This window comes from Delphinus delphis, chromosome 15, assembly GCF_949987515.2.
Source record: "Delphinus delphis chromosome 15, mDelDel1.2, whole genome shotgun sequence".
NCBI lineage: Eukaryota > Metazoa > Chordata > Mammalia > Artiodactyla > Delphinidae > Delphinus > Delphinus delphis.
The window spans coordinates 58,688,297-58,710,645 of record NC_082697.1 but is presented as its reverse complement, the minus strand read 5'-3'; the positions used below and the strand labels follow the sequence as shown (position 1 = coordinate 58,710,645).

At 42.5% G+C, this 22,349-nt stretch overlaps 1 protein-coding gene across 1 annotated transcript; it reads left to right on the top strand.

The window, feature by feature from the left end:
* The first annotated feature begins 209 nt into the window (after window positions 1-209).
* RSL1D1 (ribosomal L1 domain containing 1) lies at window positions 210-13,342 on the top strand. Its single transcript, XM_060031760.1, has 9 exons — window positions 210-367; window positions 1,199-1,338; window positions 3,124-3,262; window positions 4,335-4,483; window positions 4,571-4,672; window positions 5,957-6,050; window positions 6,136-6,261; window positions 8,677-8,949; window positions 11,108-13,342. Exons 1-9 carry the CDS (start codon window positions 269-271, stop codon window positions 11,432-11,434), a joined length of 1,449 nt encoding a protein of 482 aa, XP_059887743.1. The 5' UTR covers window positions 210-268; the 3' UTR covers window positions 11,435-13,342.
* Window positions 13,343-22,349: the final 9,007 nt, after the last annotated feature.

Here is a 22,349-nt window from a genome sequence, read left to right as displayed (position 1 = left end):
CCTCACAGACACCGGGAACAGAAGAGAAAGAGAAGTAATCCCTCTGGGAAGTGACAGACCACAGGCGGGGCGAATACCTACCTCTGTTTGCTTTCGCCCGCCAAACTCTGTCGCCGCAACGCCAAGAGACTCGACCCCGCGCTCCCGGAAGTGACTCGAGGGCCTAGTCCCCGCCCCCCGACTTCCGGCTACGGGCCTGGTTTCGCGCGTGCGCCTCAGGAACCAGCTCCTGGGATCCGGATGCGCGTCTCCACGAGGTGAACGCGAAATGGAGGCCTCGGCTTCTACCCCACCGTCAACCTCAACCGCAACTTCAGCTTCGACTCCAGCGACCCCGGCCGGCCTGGAGCAGCTGGACGAAGAGCAGGTGAGTGGCCTCTGGGGAGGGGCGTTCGGAAGCGGGATGGCCGTGGCCTTGGGCGGCGCGGGTGCGGAATGCGGGCTCCGGGCCGGTGTGGGCGCCTCCGGAGCTTTGGGAGGGTCGTTCGTTCGCGGTGCCCTCGGCTCGCCCGCTGCTTTGTACTCGCGGGTAGACGCCCGCCTCCTCCAGCCCTGCGGCCTGGCTCTCTTGAGTTGGATTTTTTTGTTTTGGCTGCTCCGCGCGGCCTGCGGGATTCTAGTTCCCCGACCAGGGATCGAACCTGTGTCCCCTGCGGTGGAAGCGCGGAGTCCTAACCACTGGACCACCAGGGAAGTCTCTTATCTTGAGTTGGATTGCAGGTATAACTTGGGATCCTGGGGTGAGGTCCACCTGGCTGTGCGTCCCTGCCTTTGACTTTGGCCAAGTCGCTTGATTTTTACCAGCCTCAGTAACTTCGCATTTAAAATGGTCTCTGAGAGGAGGTGATGCACCTAAAGCGCGGTACCCAGGGAGCCTGGCACATAATAAGCGCTCAGGAAATACTAGATGCAGGTGTATTGCGTTTTTATTGGTATTACTGCCTTCATCATCCAGGGCAGGGGAAGCACGTTCTCTCTGTCTCGATGTTACATTTAGAAGAGGCTCGTTTCTGTAGACGATGCTATTAGCGGATACTTAGGTGGCTACATTCCTCTGATTACAAATTGCAGGATCCTAATGGATACGGTTGTGGAGGTTACCTGCTAAAATAGAAATTTATCAGGGACAAATTCTGGGGCGGGGGCAAGTTTTAAATTCGATTGAGATGTAATTTATTTGTGTATCTCCACCTTGCAGATTAAAAAGGCAGTAGAAGCTCTGTTGGCACATTCCAGATCCAGGAAAAACGCAAATGGATTGCTTTTGAATGAGAATGAAAATTTCTTTTTAATGGTGGTATTATGGAAAATTCCAAGTAAAGAACTGAGGGTCAGATTGTAAGTTCTGATTTTCTACCTTTGCTCTTTTTATCGGCTTGGCCATTCCGTGGAACTTTAACAAACGGCAGCTTAGTTTCTGGTGGAAACTTTGCAAACTCAGGATATCTTGAGTTGAAATAATTGTGCCCCCCAAAAACATAGGTCTTCAGACATTCTTAAGTTTTCTAGGATTTCAGATGTGCTTAAGTTTTCTAGAAATGTCACCAGTTTTCTGGATGTTTGGTGGACAGTTTGACCTAAGCTGTTCTATTGAATCTGAAAACCTGGTTTTTGAGAGGACAGAGGTTAGAATAAATGCAACAGCTTTCATATTTTCATAGGATCTGTTATCTTTCCACGTCAAGTTAGTTGCAAGCTAAAATCCCTGAGGTCCTGAACTCACTCCTTTATACAGACAATTAAAAATTTGGCCGTGATTTCCTAAGAGAAAAAAACCCATGGTGATAGCACATTCTTATTGCTAGGACTCGTAGGTGAGAGATGCCCTCTCTGCAGAGTTGCCAGATTTAGCAAATAAAAATACAAGCAATTTTTTAGATAAGTAGGTCCCATGTAATGTTGGGGACATAATTATACTTAAAAAATGGTTCAGATTTAACTGGATGTCCTATATTCTGTCTGGTAACCCTGCCTCTCTGTGGAGTCTCTCATTTCTTGGGTGTTAAAAAGCCAGCTGTGCTATAGAAAGCAGTGTGTGGGATAACTTCTTTTTCTTTTCCCCATAAAGATGGGTGATAGGGGTTAAGAATGACTACAAATTGGAAAGACCCTTTTGACCCTCAGACTCTCTCTTAACTCATTCTCACAAACCGCACCAGCCAGATTGCCTTAGTTATTGCTTTATGTATCTGGGTGCGTTCTTTATTCCATACCTCTGCCCAGGCGGGTTTTTGCTTCTGGAAAGCCCTTACTTTCTCCGCGGTGTTTTTCCAACTGCTCACCTCTTGGTGATTTCTGCCACTTGCCATCTCGTTTGCCAAGTCCTGCTACTGCGGATTGCTCTCTTTTTAAACTGAGGAAATGTTTCCTCAGAACATGTAGGCCTAGAAAGTGAGCTAAACCTTTTTGAGACTCAACATAATTCATGTTTGCTGGTCCCTGTAGGTTTGCTCCGTTTTCTGTTTCTGGTCTTGAGAGTTATGTTTATGGAGCCCAGGGGTTTCTGCAAGGTAGAGTTCTGAATCAGAACTGTCCTGATGAAACTAGATTATTCTAGCACATGGTAGTACGTATGCTTATATAGCAACACGTAAAATAATAATAATTACATGTGCACTACTTTGAGTATCGTTGATTATATTTTAAGTCTTAATTGTATCCCAAATATTAGTTGATGTTTTGGCCTGCAGATATTTGTGGTGATTTAGTATTTGAATGTTAAATCTCTCCTCTGTACCACTGAAAACTAGATTATTTATTTATTTATTTTGCGGTACGCAGGCCTCTCACTGTTGTGGCCTCTCCCGTTGTGGAGCACAGGCTCCAGACGCGCAGGCTCAGCGGCCATGGCTTACGGGCCCAGCCGCTCCGCGGCATGTGGGATCTTCCCGGACCAGGGCACAAACCCGTGTCCCCTGCATCGGCAGGTGGACTCTCAACCACTGCACCACCAGGGAAGCCCTAGATATATTTTTAAATGTTCTCAGTAGTGTATTTGCTTTAAAAGCATGAATGAAGTTTATTGAGATGACAGTGAATTTATTGTGTATTCTGTGGCATATAAACATACATGTTATCAGTTATAATGCTTTATTCCTTGGTTCGTTCTCATGTATTTTGCAGGTCCTTGCCTCATGGTATTCGATCAGATTTAGCAGATATCTGTTTATTTACCAAAGATGAACCTAATTTAACTCCCGAACAGACAGAACGTTTTTATAAGAAGCTTTTGAACAAGCATGGAGTTAAAATCATTTCTCAGGTAATGAATAGCTGTAACTGACCAATGCTAAGCTGTCCATCATGGTAGCACCTAGCCACACATGGCATTAAGCACTTGATACGTGGCTAGTCAGAATTAAGATGTAACACAAATACTGGATCTTAAGGACTTAACATGGAAAAAGAATATAAAATAATTTCTGTAAATTACAGTTAAACATGGTATTTTAGATCTGTTGTGTTCAATAAAATATGTTATGGGAAAAAAGCACATTTCTCAGGTAGGGAGCAGGTTAATATTTTCAAGACAACTAAAAGATTGGATTCAATTAAAGTGACATTCCTGGTACATGTTTCTCTCCTAGGAATTTAATTTTTAACTTAATTTTCTCTTTTTAATTTAATTCTCATTGGCTTTAGGTAGGGCATATTCCCTCTTCCCTGTGACAGATGGGCTGTTGAGGTATGTTGACCTAAAAGCTCAACACGTGCATCAGTAATGATTATATCTTGAAGATTTTATAGAACGCTGCTCCATTGTGTCACTTCTCTCTCCTTCCAGAGCATCCTGGGTTTGCCTCTGACTTGGCACCCCTCCCCCGTTTTGTAGTCATTGGTTCGGTTTCTTTAGCTGAGGTCCCGACTCATTTGCCCCTGTGCCTGTGCTGTTTTAGATACTCACATGTTCACTAAACTGTGACCCCAGGGCATTTTAAAATCCAAATACAAATTGCCCCGGTATTTCTTCTTCTTGTTGTTCAGGTTCTTAATTTTTTGTTTTTATACCTTTTTTTTCCTCTCTCTCTCTTTTTTATCGAAGTATAGTTGGTCTACAATATTGTTAGCTTCAGGTGTACAGCATAGTGATTCAGGGTTTTTTGTTTGTTTATTTTGCAGATTATATTATAGGTTATTATAAGATATTGGGTATAGTTTCCTGTGCTATACAGTAAATCCATGTTGCTTATCTATTTTATGTATAGCAGTTTGTATCTGTTGATCCCAAACTCCTAATTTGTCCCTGCCCTCCCTTTGGTAACCATAAGTTTGTTTTCTGTGTCTGTGAGTCTGTTTCTGTTTTGTATATAGATTCATGTTTTTACATTTTCTAGATTATCCCCCTCCGAACTTTAAAAAAGGAATACAAAGCCTATGAAGCTAAGCTCCGCCTCTTGGGTAGTTTCGACTTCTTCATCACAGACGCCAGAATCAGGCGGCTCTTACCCTCACACCTCGGGAGACATTTCTACAACAGAAAGAAGTAAGTTTCTCAGCAATGACTGGACTTTAGTAGCGTGAAATTTATGGGTGTGTATGTGCTGCTGTAAACGCCTTTGTATTGTTTTAGAGTTCCAGTACCTGTAAACCTTCAGGCCAAGAATTTATCCAGAGAGATCAGTGACTGTGTAGGGGGAACTGTCTTAAACATCTCTAAAAGTGGTTCTTGCAGGTAGGTAAAAGGCATTAAGGTGTGCCTCTGTTTCATTTTATATTTAATAATGATTTTATAAACTTTTTAAAATAAGATAGTATTAATGAAACCAGACTCTTCTGTTAAAACTAAAATTCATTCTTTAGAAGTATTCAATTCTCTAGAACAGTGCTGCCCCCTAGAACTTTCCAAAGTGGTGGAGATGGTCTATAGCTGTGTAGTCTCATGCAGAAGAATGAGCCACAGATGGCTGCTGAGCACTTGAAACATGGCTTCCACAGCTGAGGATCTGAACTTCTAACTTTACCTGATTTTAACTAACTTAAATTTTAAAAGGCACGTCTGCTGATTTTTACTGTACTGGATGGGCACCCTTTTTTTTTTTTTTTAATTTTTTGGATGTGCCATGCAGCGTGTGGGATCTTAGGTCCCCAACCAGGGATTGAACCCGCACCCCCTGCATTGTGAGCATGGAGTCTTAACCACTGGACCACCAGGGAAGTCCCTGTACAGGGCACCTTTAGATGTTTAGGAAAACAGGAGAATAAGCCTGGTTCAGGGTGTACGTGCAGGTCAGTGACAGTGGGCGCACAGAATGGGCAGAGCCCCGTCTTTGTCTGGGGGGAGGTAGGAGCATCAGCCTGTCTCATCCTCATTCTGCACTCATCCTGCCGACAGCCAGCCTGCCTTTTAGCTCCCATGGTGGGGAGAGTGGGGGCTGCCAGGACCAGCGGACCCAGTGGCTGAGCAGTGGGCATTTCTGGGCTTCCCCGTTGGCTTGCGGCTGCCCTCTGCTTCAGCTGAGGGGATGGTTTTGCTCTTGGCCAGAAGATGCTATTACACGAGCAACTGTTCATTTTAGAGGTGGCCGCTGTGTCAGGTCAGTGGAGCTATAAAGGTAGCAAGCAGTCCTCCTGGGGGTGGTCCTTTTCAGAACAGCCGCTGCAGGGGGTAATTGCCCTCAGGAAAGCTTGAGGGCTGACTCAGTGACCTGTGTTTTCCAGAATGAAGGTGGAATTCCCTTTGGCCCTCCCCGCTGCCCCTCCCAGCCTCACATGGTTAGGTGCCAGCTCCTCAGTCACCTCTTGATGGTAGGGCATACTTCAGGACGAGGGCACTTCTAGAACATGAAGGATGATCAGCTTCCTTTAAAATAAATTGAGAACCTAAAGATTTCAATGATTTTACATTAAAAAAAATTTTTTTTAGGATTGTGTATTTCTCACATACCTGCTTATGCTTTATTTTGAAAACCAAGTTATTTTTTCAGCTCTCTGTGTCTAATGCTTTATTAAATTTCAGTACCATCCGCATTGGTCACACTGGGATGCAAGTTCAGCACATCGTGGAAAACGTTGTTGCTGTCACAAGAAGGCTTTCACAGAAACTGCCGGAGGTACGGTCTCGCAGATGCTTCCACTGGCCGTTCGTTTAAAGGAACAAAACACCTACAAATGATGTTACTCTTCTCTCTGTTTCAGAAGTGGGAGAGCGTGAAGCTCTTGTACGTGAAGACTGAGAGATCGGTTTCCTTGCCTGTCTTTTCTTCATTTGTCAGCAGTCGTGGTGAAGCCAGGGGACTACGCATACAAAGTCAGAAGAAAAAGGTTAGTAGAAGTTCACATCCCAGGCAGGTGTAATCAAGGCTGTAAGCGCAGCCCAGGAAGAGAGAACAAAGGCTCAGAAGGGGCCTGTGCAGTGTCAGGAGGAGCTGAGAGGAAGAGGAAAACCGAAATCGAGTCTATTCAGTATTCATACGTGGTTATTTATGGGCGAAATTCAAGATCGTATGAGGCTGGCATACCTCTTGGTTTTGGTTTGTAGGTTTTCAGTGCTGCTGGTAATATTGCAGAAAGCCGCATGAGAGAAAGTGGAACTTTTTGCTATTGGCTGGACCAATCTCCTAGTTCATTTGGTCCTTCTCCAGCCATGTTCATCGATCTGTCCAATGAGTTTTTAGACTCAGTCTTTTAATTTTTTGTCTTCTAGAAGTTCTGTGTTTTGTTCTTTTTCAAATTATCGTTACCTTTTTTTGGTTTTCTGTTATCTAAATAGTCTTCCAGTTTGTCTTAATTCTTAGAACCCATTAAGCATAGTTGTTTTATTGTCTGATAATTCAGACCATTAGCCATATTGGTGATGTAGCGGGTTGTCGCTACCTGCTGGTTCCTGTGTACTTAGTTATTGTGGACTGTATCGTGGATAGTCCATTTGGAAAATTATTTGTAGAAGTAACCTGAGGGGTGGGATGAAGATCTTTCCCGAGAGGATTTAGACTTATGGCAGCCAGCCACCTTGGGGCACTCTCAACCCAGAACCACCTAGAAGCACACTCAAGGCTCGAGGTTCCCTGAATGATTCAAATCCACCCACAGTGACAGATCCTCACGACTCTGCCCCCTGTTCATCTCTATCCTGAGGGTCCGACTCATTGGGGTCCCAGCTTATTGTAATGAGGTTTTTACTTAGAATCCCTGCCTGGTATGGACATTAGGATTTGATTTCTCCACTTCACACCCCTGCCCTCCTGTGCCCAGTCATAACAGCTGTTAAAAGTTAGGGATCAGCAAATACTCTCGGGGCAAACATTTCTTACAGTGTAATCAGCTCATCAGTGCTTTTATGAAAAAAGTTGTTAATATTTTACCCTACTTTTTACTTGTTTTCATAATCCAAAATAACATAAACTGCTGTTACTGGAAACAAGAAGTCTGAATTTTTTGCTGTTTGTCAGATTCAGTTGAGGGCTTGGTGACAATGTTGGAATTGCTGGTTAAAATGGAATTTTGTCACAGTTATAGATGTTATCTAACAGTACTCTGTGGTAAGGATAATGGACCTCTAGCTATGTAAACTTGCTACTGTGTTAACTCTCAACCACAAACTCAGGCAGGAAAAAAATATCAGGGTTTTTTGTTTTTGTAGCAGCTTCACGGAGATGTACAGTCACCCATCTCATACATGGGGGGATTAGTTCCAGGATCCCCCGCAAGGATGCCAAAATTTGTGGGTGCTAAAGTCCCTTATATAAGGCAGCATAGTATTTGCACATAAACTACACCACATCCTCTGGCATCCTTTAAATAATCTTTTTTTTTCTTAATATTTATTTATCTATCTGTGTATTTAGCCAGCTAGCTATCTAGCTGTGCCGGGTCTTAATTGCGGCACGCAGGATCTCCGCTGCCTCATGCGGGATCTTTAGTTGCAGCATCCGGGATCTAGTTCCCCAACCAGGGATCAAACCCGGGCCCCCAGCACTCCCAGGAGCACGGAGTATTAATCACTGGACGCCCTTTAAATCATCTTTAGATTACTTATGACTGATACAATGTGAGTGCTATGTAAATAGTTGTCAGAGTGCAGCAAATTTAAGTTTCGCTTTTTGGAACTTTTTGGAATTTTTTTTTTCCCTTGAATTTTTTTTTTTTTTTTGTGGTACGCGGGCCTCTCACTGTAGTGGCCTCTCCCGTTGCGGAGCACAGGCTCCAGACGTGCAGGCTCAGCGGCCATGGCTCACGGGCCTAGCCGCTCCACAGCATGTGGGATCTTCCCGGACCGGGGCACAAACCCGTGTCCCCTGCATTGGCAGGCGGACTCTCAACCACTGCACCACCAGGGAAGCCCCCTTGAATACTTTTGATTCACATTTGGTTGAATCTGCAGATGTGGAACCTGCATATATGGAAGTTCAACACATCACATACCATACAATTCTGGATTATTCGTAACTCGCCTGTAAATGAGGTTGACTTCCACACAGCTGGTGACTGCACACTTCAGATACCCAGATTCTGAATATAATTTACCACATAAAATGCATCTTTGGCTGGGACTCAGGCAAAGCAGAGTTGGGGTTCAAGTGCTGGCGATGGGACTCATGTGCTTGGATCTTGTACAGGTCAAGGCCCTTTCAGGGATCTTATGGATGACCTGACTGCGCGTGCTAAGTCTGTGCCATTTATTTACCAACAAAAGAGTCCCCCATTAAAATTATGCTTGTTTTTTTTTTTTTTTGGTAGGTATCAAAGAAAAGCCAAAAGAAGAAAGAACGTCTTAAAAGACAGCAGGAAAAGAAAGGAAACAAGAAGCTTATGAAACAGGCTGGAAAGGCTGCACCAGCCCCGACTACAGATGCACCGGCCCCCAAAACTGGTGGTGCTCCAGCCCAGGACCCTGGACCCCAGAAGGAGACCGGTGGGGTGAGCACCCCCGCTAAAGCTCAAGACGAGTCTGAAGATGAAATCCCACTGCTGGTACCAGTGAAGGAAACTCCAGCTGCAAGAAGCATAGAGGTATTTTCATTAATATTTAATATCCATCATGGACGGATTCCAGGGCTCCGTGTGCCAGGCAGGCACTTGGTGAGGGACGGGAAGTGCTACGCAGCTGGGAGGCATCGTTTATAAAAATCTGTTCTGCCAGAGAACAGATGTGAAGTCATGGATGAAAAATACTAGGGTAAATCCCAAGAACCCCGACTGACTCTGTCCCCCTCCTAAATAGTGAAGCGATGTGTAGTCAGCACAGCCTTTTGTGTACCTTGGAATCAAGGGAGACTCGGCCATATTAATAATTCTAAAAAACATTGCCTGTGGTTTTGAAAAGCAGGTTCAGTTTCTGAAGGTGAGTCCTCAGTCACCGCATAATTAGTTTCAGAAAATTTGCCAAGGGAAACTTGGGTGCTGGAGTCTGCCTCTGAAACCTTTCAAACACCCCACCCTGCATGGTTCTTACAGAAATCTGACTTCATGGGTTTCAGAGGAGGTGATTTAAAGGAACTGAGTTTTTTTGTTTTGGGGTGCTTTGATAATGTGTTTTTGTTTTTGTTTTGTTTGGCCGCACCACGAGGCTTGCGGGATCTTAGTTCCCCAACCAGGGATCGACCGCGTTCCCATGGCAGTGAAAGCGCTGAGTCCTAACCACTGGACAGCCAGGGAATTCCCATTTTGATAATGTTTTTGCTCATACTCATAGTATCTATCCAAATATTGGGGGGAGACCTCTTGAAAATAAGGAGAGAAATGGGTCCCTAAGAGAGTAGAGGGCTGCCCTCACCATGTGCGCATGAGACACATGGCCCCTCGGCACAGCCCATTAGAGTCAACCCAGGGCTGTTACTGCACTTTACCTATTAGGTATTTTTTCCTCACAGTAATCCTTAACATCTTCAACGGAGTTATAATTTTCCTCTGCTAGTGAAATATTCCTTTTACAGTGTCCCCAAGCTGCTAGTGAGGTTTTTTTAAAAAATATTTGAAATTAATGTTGATCAGTATATTAACTGTAGGCAGTATAATTGTTTCTAGAAAAAGTAAGCTATATTTGTTATAATGGGACTGGCAGGTAATGTGTTGGAAATTAAAGAGTGGAGAGCATAGCTTCCTGAGTGGGTGATACGCATCGAGAGTGTAGAAGTGTTGGGTGTTCCCTGGCAGTCCAGTGGTTAGGACTCAGCGCTTTCACTGCCAGGGGCCGGGGTTCGATCCCTGGTCAGGGAACTAAGATACCACAAGCGACGAGGCGAGGCCTAAAAAAGAGTGTGGAAGTGTATATGCCCTTTGAACCCATCTAGGGAATTTGACGAGGGGAAAGATATGAAAGTTTCAGCATTGTTCACTGTAGAAGCAAAAGTGAGAAAATGCTATGTACCCTTGCAGTAGTTTTTATAAAGTTATTCAAGATAACGTTTAGTACGAGTTTATAGTGCTTAGGAAATACTAATGAGATAGTTGGGGAAAGAGCATAATACTTGGCTTTTAAATACATACTCATGGGGAAAAGGGGAAAATAATATTATTTTCATGGGGAAAATAATATTAATATTGTGTGGTAAAGTTATTAGAGAGTTTTGTTTTTTATATTTTCAATGTTTTTCAAATTTTCCATCTGTTTTATGTTAACTCAAAAACAAAGTTTTGTTGGTTGTTTTGTCTATATAACCTCCTTCTGTGTGGGACAGAGTCCATTGCTGGAATGTTGTCCTTGGATCATCAGCCACATCATCTGGGGTGCTTGGAAAATCCAGGATTTCCAGTCTGGAACACGGTCCTCCCTTTTGCTAACGGGCACCCCAGTTGGTTTTCACATACACTGTTACGGAACCCCCTGCCGTAACCCACATGCGAGGAATTTACAACTGGAGGTGAAGAAGAGTCAGTATTTAGGTCACAGGTCTTCCCACTGTGCTCCCAGTGCTTCTAGGAGTCCTTAGCCGCAGCCATAAGGAAAGATGGTTAGACCAGGGAGGTGCCAGGGTCCTTTTTACAGTCATTAATAGTGGAGTACAGCTGCCTTTCAAAATGATTTTGAGGCAGGAGGAAAAAGCCATTCCTCATTCATCGTGCTGCAGTTTCCCTCTTAGGGGTTCCCTAAATTTTAAAAACAGTGACTCTTAGAGTTACATCATCAGTTGTCTGTCCCACACCACACCCACTTTTTGCTTTTTCTTAGACACAAAAAGGTGCTGCAGGAAAGAAGTCTCCAAAGAAGAGTCCTGGTCCCAACACACCTCATGGGAAGAAGAGAAAGGCCTCCCCAGCTTTGGAGACCCCAACAGCTCTGGAGTCCAAGACCCCAGGTAAAGGCCCAGGGAAGAAGGCAAGAATCAAAGAAGAGTTGGAGAAAGAAAGAACCTCTTCGCTGGGGAAAAAAGACCCAAGACAGACTCCTAAAAAGCCAGAGGCCAAGTTCTTCACTAGTGCTAGTAAATCTGCGAAAAAAGCTCCCCGTACCCCCAAACAGTGGCCCAAAAATCCCAAAGTACCCCAGTCAACCTAAAATCAGAGACTCAACCAGCAGGCTACTCATCAGAGCTATCTAAAGAGCCTGTAAAAAATACCTGGGTCCTGACCCCTGTTGGAACCGCTGAGTGAGGCCTAGACTTAAATAGTTTTTAAAACCTCCACAAGTAATTCTCATACATGTTCATGGGTGTAAGAACCAGTAGTTTGAAGTAAATCCATTTATTTCATTGCTCTTTGTATTTGCTAATGCAGTAGAGGGAAAATACAGTGCTTCTCTGTGGTTGTGTTTTTTTATTATTAAAGTAAACATTTGTTTCTCAGTATAAAATTGGCATCCCATGTCTTGTTGGTTTCACTTGAATGCCTATGATGTGACCCTTTTCCTCATCTGCTTTAAGCCATTTGTTCACATGACAGCTCCATCACAGTAATCTGTGCAGACACATCCAAAGCTTGTTTGCAGGCCACTGATGGGCTCACTGCGTCCAAGTCAGCCGTGGCCCTCATGCTGAGATGGGTCTTAGAAAAGGCCTTGGAATCGAAATTAAAATAATGGATTCCAGGACCCAGATGGTGATGAGCCAAGGTTGCAGATCACTGAGTTAGCATACATTTGTTGGGGGAGATTAACATGCAGTCATTCACAGAGGCACTGGATCGAATCCTGAACGCTGGAGGCAAGAAAATATTTGTCTTCCATAAGCCTTTCCATCTTCCTCCAGATTCCTCCTCACCCTAAACAGACCTATTTTTATGTGACAGCTCTAGGGTAGGAAGCTTGGGAGAGTAGACTCTTAAACTTCGGGTCATTGTCAAATATATCCTGAGGCAGTACGTGACTTTTCAGGTACTCGGCCTTTCCCTGCATTTGAATTGGGGTACACATCTCTAATAGTGAGTGACATAGTCAGTGTAGTATAGGAAAGGCCAGTGAGGCATGCTTTCAAAGGTAATAGGGTTCATGAACATAACGACTAAAGGAATCAAAGCTTCAGATGGTTCTCCAGCAAGTCAAGGAGTTGAGACAGCTTTTTAAATCATGAAAACCTCTGAAATACAAAATAATTTGTTTTTCATTCTACTGTCCTTTTAGGCCTGTAAAAGTGAGTATACTACATTTAATGTAGGGTTTTAGTGTAATTGATTTGTTTACCATAGAAACTTAACTTAGTCAAAGATGAAGATTTAAGTCTACTGCTTTGCTTAGGGCAAACTTACCTACCTAATCATATAGTCTGTGCTCTCCATGACAGTTTTCTGGGGTTAGCTGTATGTTTTTTTAATCCCATCCTCTAGCCAGCTAAAGATTTTGCAACACCCAGTGGTTCTTTGGCCTGTAGCTTAGTCCCTGTTGAATACGAAGCAGATGTTTACCTTCCTATTCCACTGTGCGTCTAGTTTCCCTCTGTAGAAATTCTCATAGCTCTCTATGTTGAAAAGAGCAGATTTACTTAAGTTTCTTGAGCAGGATGATAGTTTTTTGACAATTGAAGGCCACAGTTGAGTTAGAGATAATTCTGAATTGTAATGAAAATGTTCACATCATGGTGCTAGATTTCCAAGGCTTAAGTTTGGGAGGCACCTTACCTCATGGCTGCGAGGGCTGGGAGCCAATAATGGCCTATCCAGGGGCCAAGAGGAGTACTGGAAATCTGTGCAGTAAATTACATTGTTTTGTCGGATAAGAGGTCGAGTATGTGGCTTATGTTTCAGTGGAAGTCAGCACTGGGTTTTCTGGATTCATCCTCCATGCCGTAGAGATTTAATGGACAAAACCAGATCTGGTGGGAGAAATTTGCCATGTTTTTGTTCTGAAGAAGTAATTGAATCTTAGTTAATTTGTTTTTTAGGAACTGTAATAAGCATGGAAATTTTAATATTTTAAATGCCTTGAATGTATTTAAGACTGTCCAAGTGTTTAATAAAGGTTACATTTTATTCATGGTCTTGAGAAATATTTGAATGCAAAGAAATTGCTAAGTCATTTTGTCTTGTCACCAGACCAAAAACACTTTATGTACTTCATTCAGTTCATGGATGTTTAGGGTTTAATTAGCAAAGAAGTCTTTTGTCATTTAATTAAATATTTGAAGGTTCTGCACTACGTGCATTTTTATCTCTTAAATTTGCTATGTTTTCCTTGCCTGCAATTAGTGTGTTAGTAGTCGCAGTGCCAAGATTCCCAATTAGGACTTTAAGAAATGCGAGAAGCCCTCATCGGTGCTTGGATCTTAAAGGAATGAATGCATGTGATAAAAGACCACAAATAAAATTTTGCTTATAGTGATTTCTGTATAATGGTCCTGGAGAGAAAATGGCAAATTATTTAGGTGGATATGTTTAATCCCAGATTCTACATCTTAGTTAACACTATCTTGAAAGGATTAATCCTTGTTTGTATAACCTGGGGCATTTTCTATACTAGAAGCTACAGGAAATAGGGCATGTGTATGATTTTGACTCACCTAAAAAGATGTCTCTTAGCTATCTAAAAGATGTTAGCTTATGTGAATCAAACAATCAACTTTTCATTACAGATTTCCCTCAAAATCTATTCCTCCAGTGTACTCAACCTTAACAGTCTCAAAAACTGTTGAGCTCAGCTGTTGAGCTACCAAGTTTTTATTTCATTCGCTCAGCCAGCCACTTACCCACATACCCTTTAACCATTAAGTTTCTACAAACTGCCAAGGTACTAGATTTGAAAAACTAATACACAAAACACAGCTTTGCCCTTCAAGAGATGCCCTAGTCTAGTTAGTGGAGTGGCATCCTCAGAATTTTGATACAGGGGCACAGTTTGGCTGCAAGGAGGTGGGCCCAGGGGTTAGGGAACTTCTCTTGATGTCTGTCAAATGTTTTAAATGTAGAATATGCTTTTAGAAGGAAGTGCTAGTGGAGATCGTAGGAAGGGACTAGAAAAAGAACCAGACATATAGACCAATGGAATGGAATAGAGAATCCAGAAATAAACCCTTGCGTTTAAGCTCAGCTGATTTTTTTTTTTTTTTTTTTTTTTTTGTGGTACGCGGGCCTCTCACTGTTGTGGCCTCTCCCGTTGCGGAGCACAGGCTCCGGACGCGCAGGCTCAGTGGCCGTGGCTCACGGGCCCAGCCGCTCCACGGCATGTGGGATCCTCCCGGACCGGGGCACGAACCCGCGTCCCCTGCATCGGCAGGCGGACTCTCAACCACTGCGCCACCAAGGAAGCCCTCAGCTGATTTTTGACAAGGGTGCCAAGACAATTCAGTGGGAAAAGACAGTCTTCAACTAATGGAAGATAAAATGGGATCCTACACCTAAATGTAAATGCTTAAAAGAAAACACAGGAGTAAATCCTCATGACCTTAGGTAAGGCAGTAGTTTCTTAGCTATGCTACCTAAGACACAAGTGCTAAAAGAAAAGTTGAAAAATTGGACTGCATCCAAATTTAAAATTTCTGTGCCTTAAAAAACACCATCAAAAAAGTGACAAGGTGGGGCTTCCCTGGTGGCGCAGTGGTTGAGAATCAGCCTGCCAGTGCAGGGGACATGGGTTCGATCCCTGGTCTGGGAGGATCCCACATGCCGTGGAGCAGCTAGGCCCGTGTCCCACAACTGCTGAGCCTGTGCTCTAGAGCCCGTGAGCCACAACTACTAAGCCCGCGTGCCTAGAGCCCGTGCTCTGCAATAGGAAGCCACCGCAATGAGAGGCCCGCGCACCACAATGAAGAGTGGTCCCTGCTCGCCACAACTAGAGAACGCCCGCGCGAAGTGGTGAAGACCCAACACAGCCAAAAATAAAGAAAATTTTTTTTTAAAAAAGTGAAAAGGCAACCTACAGAATGAAAGGAAATACGTACTTGAGAAGGAATGTGTATTTAGAATACATAAACTTATAATTCAGTAATAAAAAGACGATCCAATTTTTAAAATGAGGAAAGGATCAGAATGGACATTTGCCTAAAGAAGGTATACAAATGGCCAACAAGCACGTGAAAAGATGATCATTGTTAGTCATCAGGAAAATGCCAATCAAAACCACAATGAGGTGCCACTTCACACCACTAGGATGGCTGTAATCCAAAAGACAATAACAAGATAGATGTGGAGAAATTGCAACCCTTATTGCATTGTAGGTGGGAATATGAAATGGTGTGGCTGCTTTGGGAAAGTCTGTCATTTTCTGAAAGGGTTTAATACGTAGAGTTACTGTATCCATTCCTTTGTATACACGCAAGAGCATTAAGAACATAGGTCCACAAAAAGACTTGCACCTGAATGTTTATAGCTGCACTATTCTTAGTAGACAGGAAGTGAAAACAACCCAATGTCCACCAGCTGATGAATGGATAAAGAAAATGTAACATATCCATTCAATGGAATATTATTCAGTCACAAAAAGGAATGACTTACTGATACATGCTGCAACATGGATGGACCTTGAAAACACTATGGTAAGTAAAAGAAACCAGACACAAAAACCATATATTGTAAGATTTCATTTATATAAAATGTCTAGAATAGGCAAGGCCATAGAGACAGAAAGTAGATTATTGGTTGCCAAGGTCAGGGGCAGGGAGGGGATGGTAAGTGACCACTAATGGGTACAGGGTTTCTCTCTGGGATGATGAAAATGTCCTGGAATTAGAGGTGATGGTTGTAAAGTTCTGTGAAAATACTAAAAACCACTGAATTGTACACTTGCAAAGGGTAAATTTCATGTTACATGAATTATATCTCAACACAGCTTTGATAAGAAAAATTTATGTTCACAGAAGCAAGTTCAAACTTCTCATTTACAAATATAAAAACATTTGGGAGTTTTATTCAATATTTAATATCACCTAACAGGGTATATTTTATTTTAATATAATTCTAGAATGTAAAGAATGTTTTGCATTTTCCCCACAAATCTCGTATGGATGCCTCTAAATCCCTTCCAGTTTCTCTCTGTGTACCACACAGATACTGACATGTTCCAAGTACGCCCTAACGTGAGGAAACTATGTATCTACTGGGTTAGCAGAAAGGGAATAATTCTAGAGCCAGATGGAGTTGAGTTTCAATCCTAATTCTGTTGTTTCTGCACCACCACTCAACCCTAACCTCTCTGAGCCTCAGATTTCTAATTTATAAAATGCGAATTAATGTACTTACTGTAGAGGGTACTCACAAGATTTAGAGTTATAAAAGTGGCATGTAGAGGGGAGGAGTCAAGATGGTGCTGTGGGAAGATGCGGAGTTAGCGTCTCCCCACAACTAGGACACCCGCCAGCCGCTGCTGGGGGACTTTGACCCCCAAGGAGACAGGAGGAACCCCAGAGTGAACTGGTAGGATGTAGGGGGACTGAGGGGGGGAGGAAAAAGTGGAGGCCAGACAAGATCGGCACCCCTGAGGCCAGGGAGATCAAGAGAGGCAGGCGGGAGGGGCCCTCCGGGAGGAAAGGGAGAGGAGCAGAGGGTGTTTGCCCCACCCACTCGAGCCCAGGAAGCCTGCTGGGCTCCCAGGTGAGGTCCCCCACCCTCTGAGACCAGGGGTGGGGGGTTCACCTGGCCCCCTTCTGTTCCTGGAGCCTAAGCCCCACCCCCCACCCCCCCAGGACCTTTTCCAGCCCTGTGGGTCCTGCGCATAGGCCCCGCCCACCACCCAAACCTCGCCCTTGCTTAAGCCCCGCCCCCCACAACCAAGGCCTTTTCCCCGTTTTTTTTGTTTGTTTTCTCTTTTCCCTCCTCTTTTTTACTATTGTGGAACTGATGTACCTTCTGATGGTTGATTCATCTATATTTTATTTTTATATTCTTTCTAACATATCTGTTAGTTTCCTAGTCTAATTTTATTTTTTACTTTGTTATTATTCTCTTTTTTTTTTTTGCCACCCCACGCAGATTGGGGGATCTTGATTCACCAGCCCGGGGTCAGGCGGAGGCTCCTGCGGTGGGAGCTCCAAACCATTGGACTAATAGAGAAGCTCAGACCCCAGGGAATATTCACTGGAGTGAGGTCTCACAGAGTTCCTCATCTCAGCACCAAGACCCAGCTCCACCCAATAGCCTACAAACTCCAGTGTTAGAAGCCTCAGGCCAAAAGACCAGTAAAACAGGAACACAATCCCACTCATTAAAAAAAAAAATATAGAGAGAGAGGCAGCAAAAAATGTCACAAATGAAGGAGCAAGGTAAAAACCTACAAGACCAAATAAAGGAAGAGGAAATAGTCAATTCACCTGAAAAAGAATTCAGAGTGATGATAGTGAAGATGATCCAGAATCTCAGAAATAGAATGGACGCATGGATTGAGAAAATACAAGAAATGTTTAACAAAAATCTAGAAGAACTAAAGAACAAACAAACAGAGGTGAACAACACAACAACTGAAATGAAAAATACACTGGAAGGAATCAATAACAGAATAACGGAGGCAGAAGAACGAATGAGTGAGCTGGAAGACAAAATGCTGGAAATAACTGCCAAGGAGCAGAATAAAGAAAAAAGAATGAAAAGAATTGAAGACAATCTCATAGACCTCTGGGACAACACTAAACTCACCAACATTCGAATTATAGGAGTCCCAGAAGAAGAAGAGAAAAAGAAAGGGTCTGAGAAAATATCTGAAGAGATTATACTCAAAAACTTCCCTAACATGGGAAAGGAAATAGTCACCCAAGTCCAGGAAGCAAAGAGACTCCCATACAGGATAAACCCTAGGAAAAACACACCAAGACACATATTAATCAAACTAACAAAAATTAAATTCAGAGAAAAAATATTAAAAGCAGCAAGAGAAAAACAAAAAGTAACATACAAAGGAATCCCCATAAGTTTATCAGCTGATTTTTCAGTGGAAACCCTGTAGGCCAGAAGGGAGTGGCAGGATACACTTAAAGTGATGAAAGAGAAAAACCTACAACCAAGATTACTCTGCCCAGCAAGGATCTCATTCAGACTTGATGGAGAACTTAAAAGCTTTTCAGACAAACAGAAGCTAAGAGAATTCAGCACCAATAACCTACCTTTACAACAAATGCTAAAGAAACTTCTCTAAGCAGGAAACACAGAGAAGAAAAAGACCCACAAAAACAAACCCAAAACAATTAAGAAAATGGTAGGAACATACATATCAATAATAACCTTGAATGTAAATGGGTTAAATGCCCCAACCAAAGACACAGACTGGCTCAATGGTTACAAAAACAAGACCCATATATATATTGTCTACAAGAGACCCACTTCTGACCTAGGGAAACATATATACTGAAGGTGAAGGGATGGAAAAAGATATTCCATACACCAACAATGAAAAATCAGAAAGAGAAATTAAGGAAACACTCCCATTTACCATTGCAACAACAACAACAAAAATACCTAGGAATAAACCTGCCTAAGGAGGTGAAGACTTGTACTCAGAAAACTATAAAACACTGATGAAAGAAATCAAAGATGACATAAACAGATGGAGAAATATACCATGTTCTTGGATTGGAAGAATCAATACTGTGAAAATGACTATACTACCCAAAACAATCTACAGAATAAGTGCAATCCCTATCAAACTACCAATGGCATTCTTCACAGAATTAGAACAAAAAATCTTACAATTCGTATGGAAACACAAAAGACCTTGAATAGCCAAAGCAATCTTGAGAAAGAAAAATGGAGTTGGAGGAATCAGGCTCCCTGACTTCAAACTATACCACAAAGCTACAGTAATTAAGACAGTATGGTACTGGCACAAAAACAGAAATATAGATCAATGGTACAGGATAGAATGCCCAGAGATAAACCCATGCACATATGGGCACCTAATTTATGACAAAGGAGACAAAAACGTCCAATGGAGAAAAGACAGCCTCTTCAATAAGTGGTGCTGGGAAAACTGGATAGCTACATGTAAAACAATGAAATTAGAACACTCCCTAACACCATCCACAAAAATAAACTCAAAATGGATTAAAGGCTTAAATGCAAGACCAGACACTATAAAGCTTTTAGAGGAAAACAGGAAAAACACTCTTTGACATAAACCACAGCAAGATCTTTTTTGACCCACCTCCTAGAGTAACAGAAATAAAAATAAAAATAAACAAATGGGACTTAATTAAACTTAAAAGCTTTTGCACAGCAAAGGAAACCATAAGCAAGACAAAAAGACAGGGGCTTCCCTGGTGGCACAGTGGTTAGGAATCCGTCTGCCAATGCAGGGGACACAGGTTCGAGCCCTGGTCTGGGAAGATCCTACATGCTGCGGAGTAACTGAGCCCATGCACCACAACTACCGAGCCTGTGCTCTAGAGCCCGTGAGCCACAACTACTGAGCCTGCGTGCCACAACTACTGAAGCCCATGCGCCTAGAGCCCATGCTTGGCAAAAAGAGAAAGCCACTGCAACGAGAAGCCCGTGCACCACACGGCTTCTCTGTAACTAAAGAAAAACCTGTGTGCAGCAACAAAGACCCAACGTGGCCAAAAAAAAAAAAAAAAAAAAAGAGAGACAACCCTCAGAATGGGAGAAAACATTTGCAAATGAAACAACAAACAGACAAAGGATTAATCTCCAAAATATAGAAAAAGCTCATGGAGCTCAATATCAAAAAAACAAACAATCCAGTTAAAAAATGGGCAGAAGACCTAAATAGACACTTCACCAAGGAAGACATACAGATGGCCAAGAGGAACATGAAAAGCTGCTCAACATCACTAATTATTAGAGAAATGCAAATCAAAACTACAATGAGATATCACCTCCCACCGGTTGGAATGGCCATTATCAAAAAAACTAGAAACAATAAACGCTGGAAAGGGTGTGGTGAAAAGGATAGCCTCCTACACTGTTGGTGGGAATGTAAATTGATACAACCACTATGGAAAACAGTATGGAGGTTCCTTAAAAAACTAAAAATAGAACTACCAGGGCTTCCCTGGTGGCGCAGTGGTTGGGAGTCCGCCTGCCGATGCAGGGGACACGGGTTCGTGCCCTGGTCTGGGAGGATCCCACATGCCGCGGAGCGGCTGGGCCCGTGAGCCATGGCCGCTGAGCCTGTGCGTCCGGAGCCTGTGCTCTGCAACGGGAGAGGCCACAACAGTGAGAGGCCCGCGTTCAGCAAAAAAAATAAAAATAAAATAAAAATAGAACTACCATATGACCAAGCAATCCCACTACTGGGCATATACCCTGAGAAAACCATAATTCAAAAAGAGACATGCACCACAATGTTCACTACAGCACTATTTACAATAGCCAAGATATGGAAGCAACCTAAGTGTCCATCGACAGATGAATGGATAAAGAAGATTGTGGCACATATATACAATGGAGTATTACTCAGCCATAAAAAGAAATGAAATTGAGTTATTTGCAGTGAGGTGGATGGACCTAGAGTCTGTCATACAGAGTGAAGTAAGTCAGAAAGAGAAAAACAAATACCGTATGCTAATGCATATATATGGAATCTTAAAAAAAAAAAAAAAGGTACTGATGAACCTAGTTGCAGGGCAAGAATAAAGAGGTAGACATAGAGAGTGGAGTTGATGACATGGGGTGGGAGGGCGAAGCTCGGGCGAAGTGAGAGTAGCACCGACATATATGCACTACTGAATGTAAAATAGTTGGCTGGTGGGAAGCAGCAGCATAGCACAGGGAGATTGGCTCGATACTTTGCCATGACCAAGAGTGGTGGGAGAGGGAGGATGGCTGGGAGGCTCAAGAGGCAGGGGATATGGGGACATGTGTATGCATATGGCTGATTCACTTTGTTGTGCAACAGAAACTAACACGGTATTGTGAAGCAATTATATTCCAATAAATATCTATTAAGTAAATAAATAAATAAAGGTAAGCAAAGTTGAAAAAAAGTGGCATGTAGTAGGTGCTTAATAAGTCATATCTATTTTGATGACAAGTATAACTGACGTTCCCCTTTAGAGCCTGCAATGAAGCCTTAAGCCTGCATTCTAGAATGGCTTTAGCTTTCAAGTGTTCATACCCAGCAATTGACACATTGACACAGCAATTAAACTGTTAGGAATAGATAATTATTTTAGTGGAACAATCAAAGTTGCATGCCATGGTCTATATGTAATGTGTACTGATTTTTAATATGGGAAAAATAACAGAAAACAAATTTAATATAGTATTACAATAAGGATTTGGTTAAATCCTTATGGTTTGGACACAGAGCAATTCATTGAAAACCTATGCAATCATTACAAATGTTATAGAAAAGTATGCTAAGAAATATTTAAATTCGATGTTTAAATTAATAAACGTGGGTGTTTACTATTTATTATTAATGGCACAGAGAAAGTTACATGATATACAATCTCTTTCCAGTTCTGTCTTAAAGTTAATATGTGCACCAAAAGACTTGGAAAAGCTAATTTCCACAAAATGCTAATAACGGTTATCTCTGGGTGGTGAATTATAGGTTGTTTTTATTCTGTGTTTCTATAATTTCTAAATTTTCCAAAAGGCACAGGAATTAGTTTTATAATCAGAAAAAAGTGTTTAAAAAATAAAAGGAAAATTACTGAGTTTCTCTCCTTATTCTCATGACTTACTGAAAAGTTACAAGAAGTGAAACTTGTCAAAAGACACCCCTCAACCCTCATGACAAAGAGCTAGAGAGTAGAGCAAAGACATCTAGTTTTTCCATCTCAGAGTACCACGTGGTCATTCCTCATGAATCTTACATATCAGCAGTTCTTACGTGTATGCATGTAAGTCTTCTGTGTTGGTGGTGGTTGTTTTTAAGACAATTTTTTTAGAGCAGTTTTAGGTTCACAGCAACATTGAGCAGAATGTACAGAGATTTCTCATACACCTCCACCCCCATGCCCACCATGCATAGCCTTCCCCCATCACCAACATCCCCACCAGAGTGGCGCATTTGTTACAACAGATGAACCTACACGGACACGTCATTATCAGCCAAAGTCCGTAGTTTATTTTAGGGTTCACTGTTGATGTTGTAT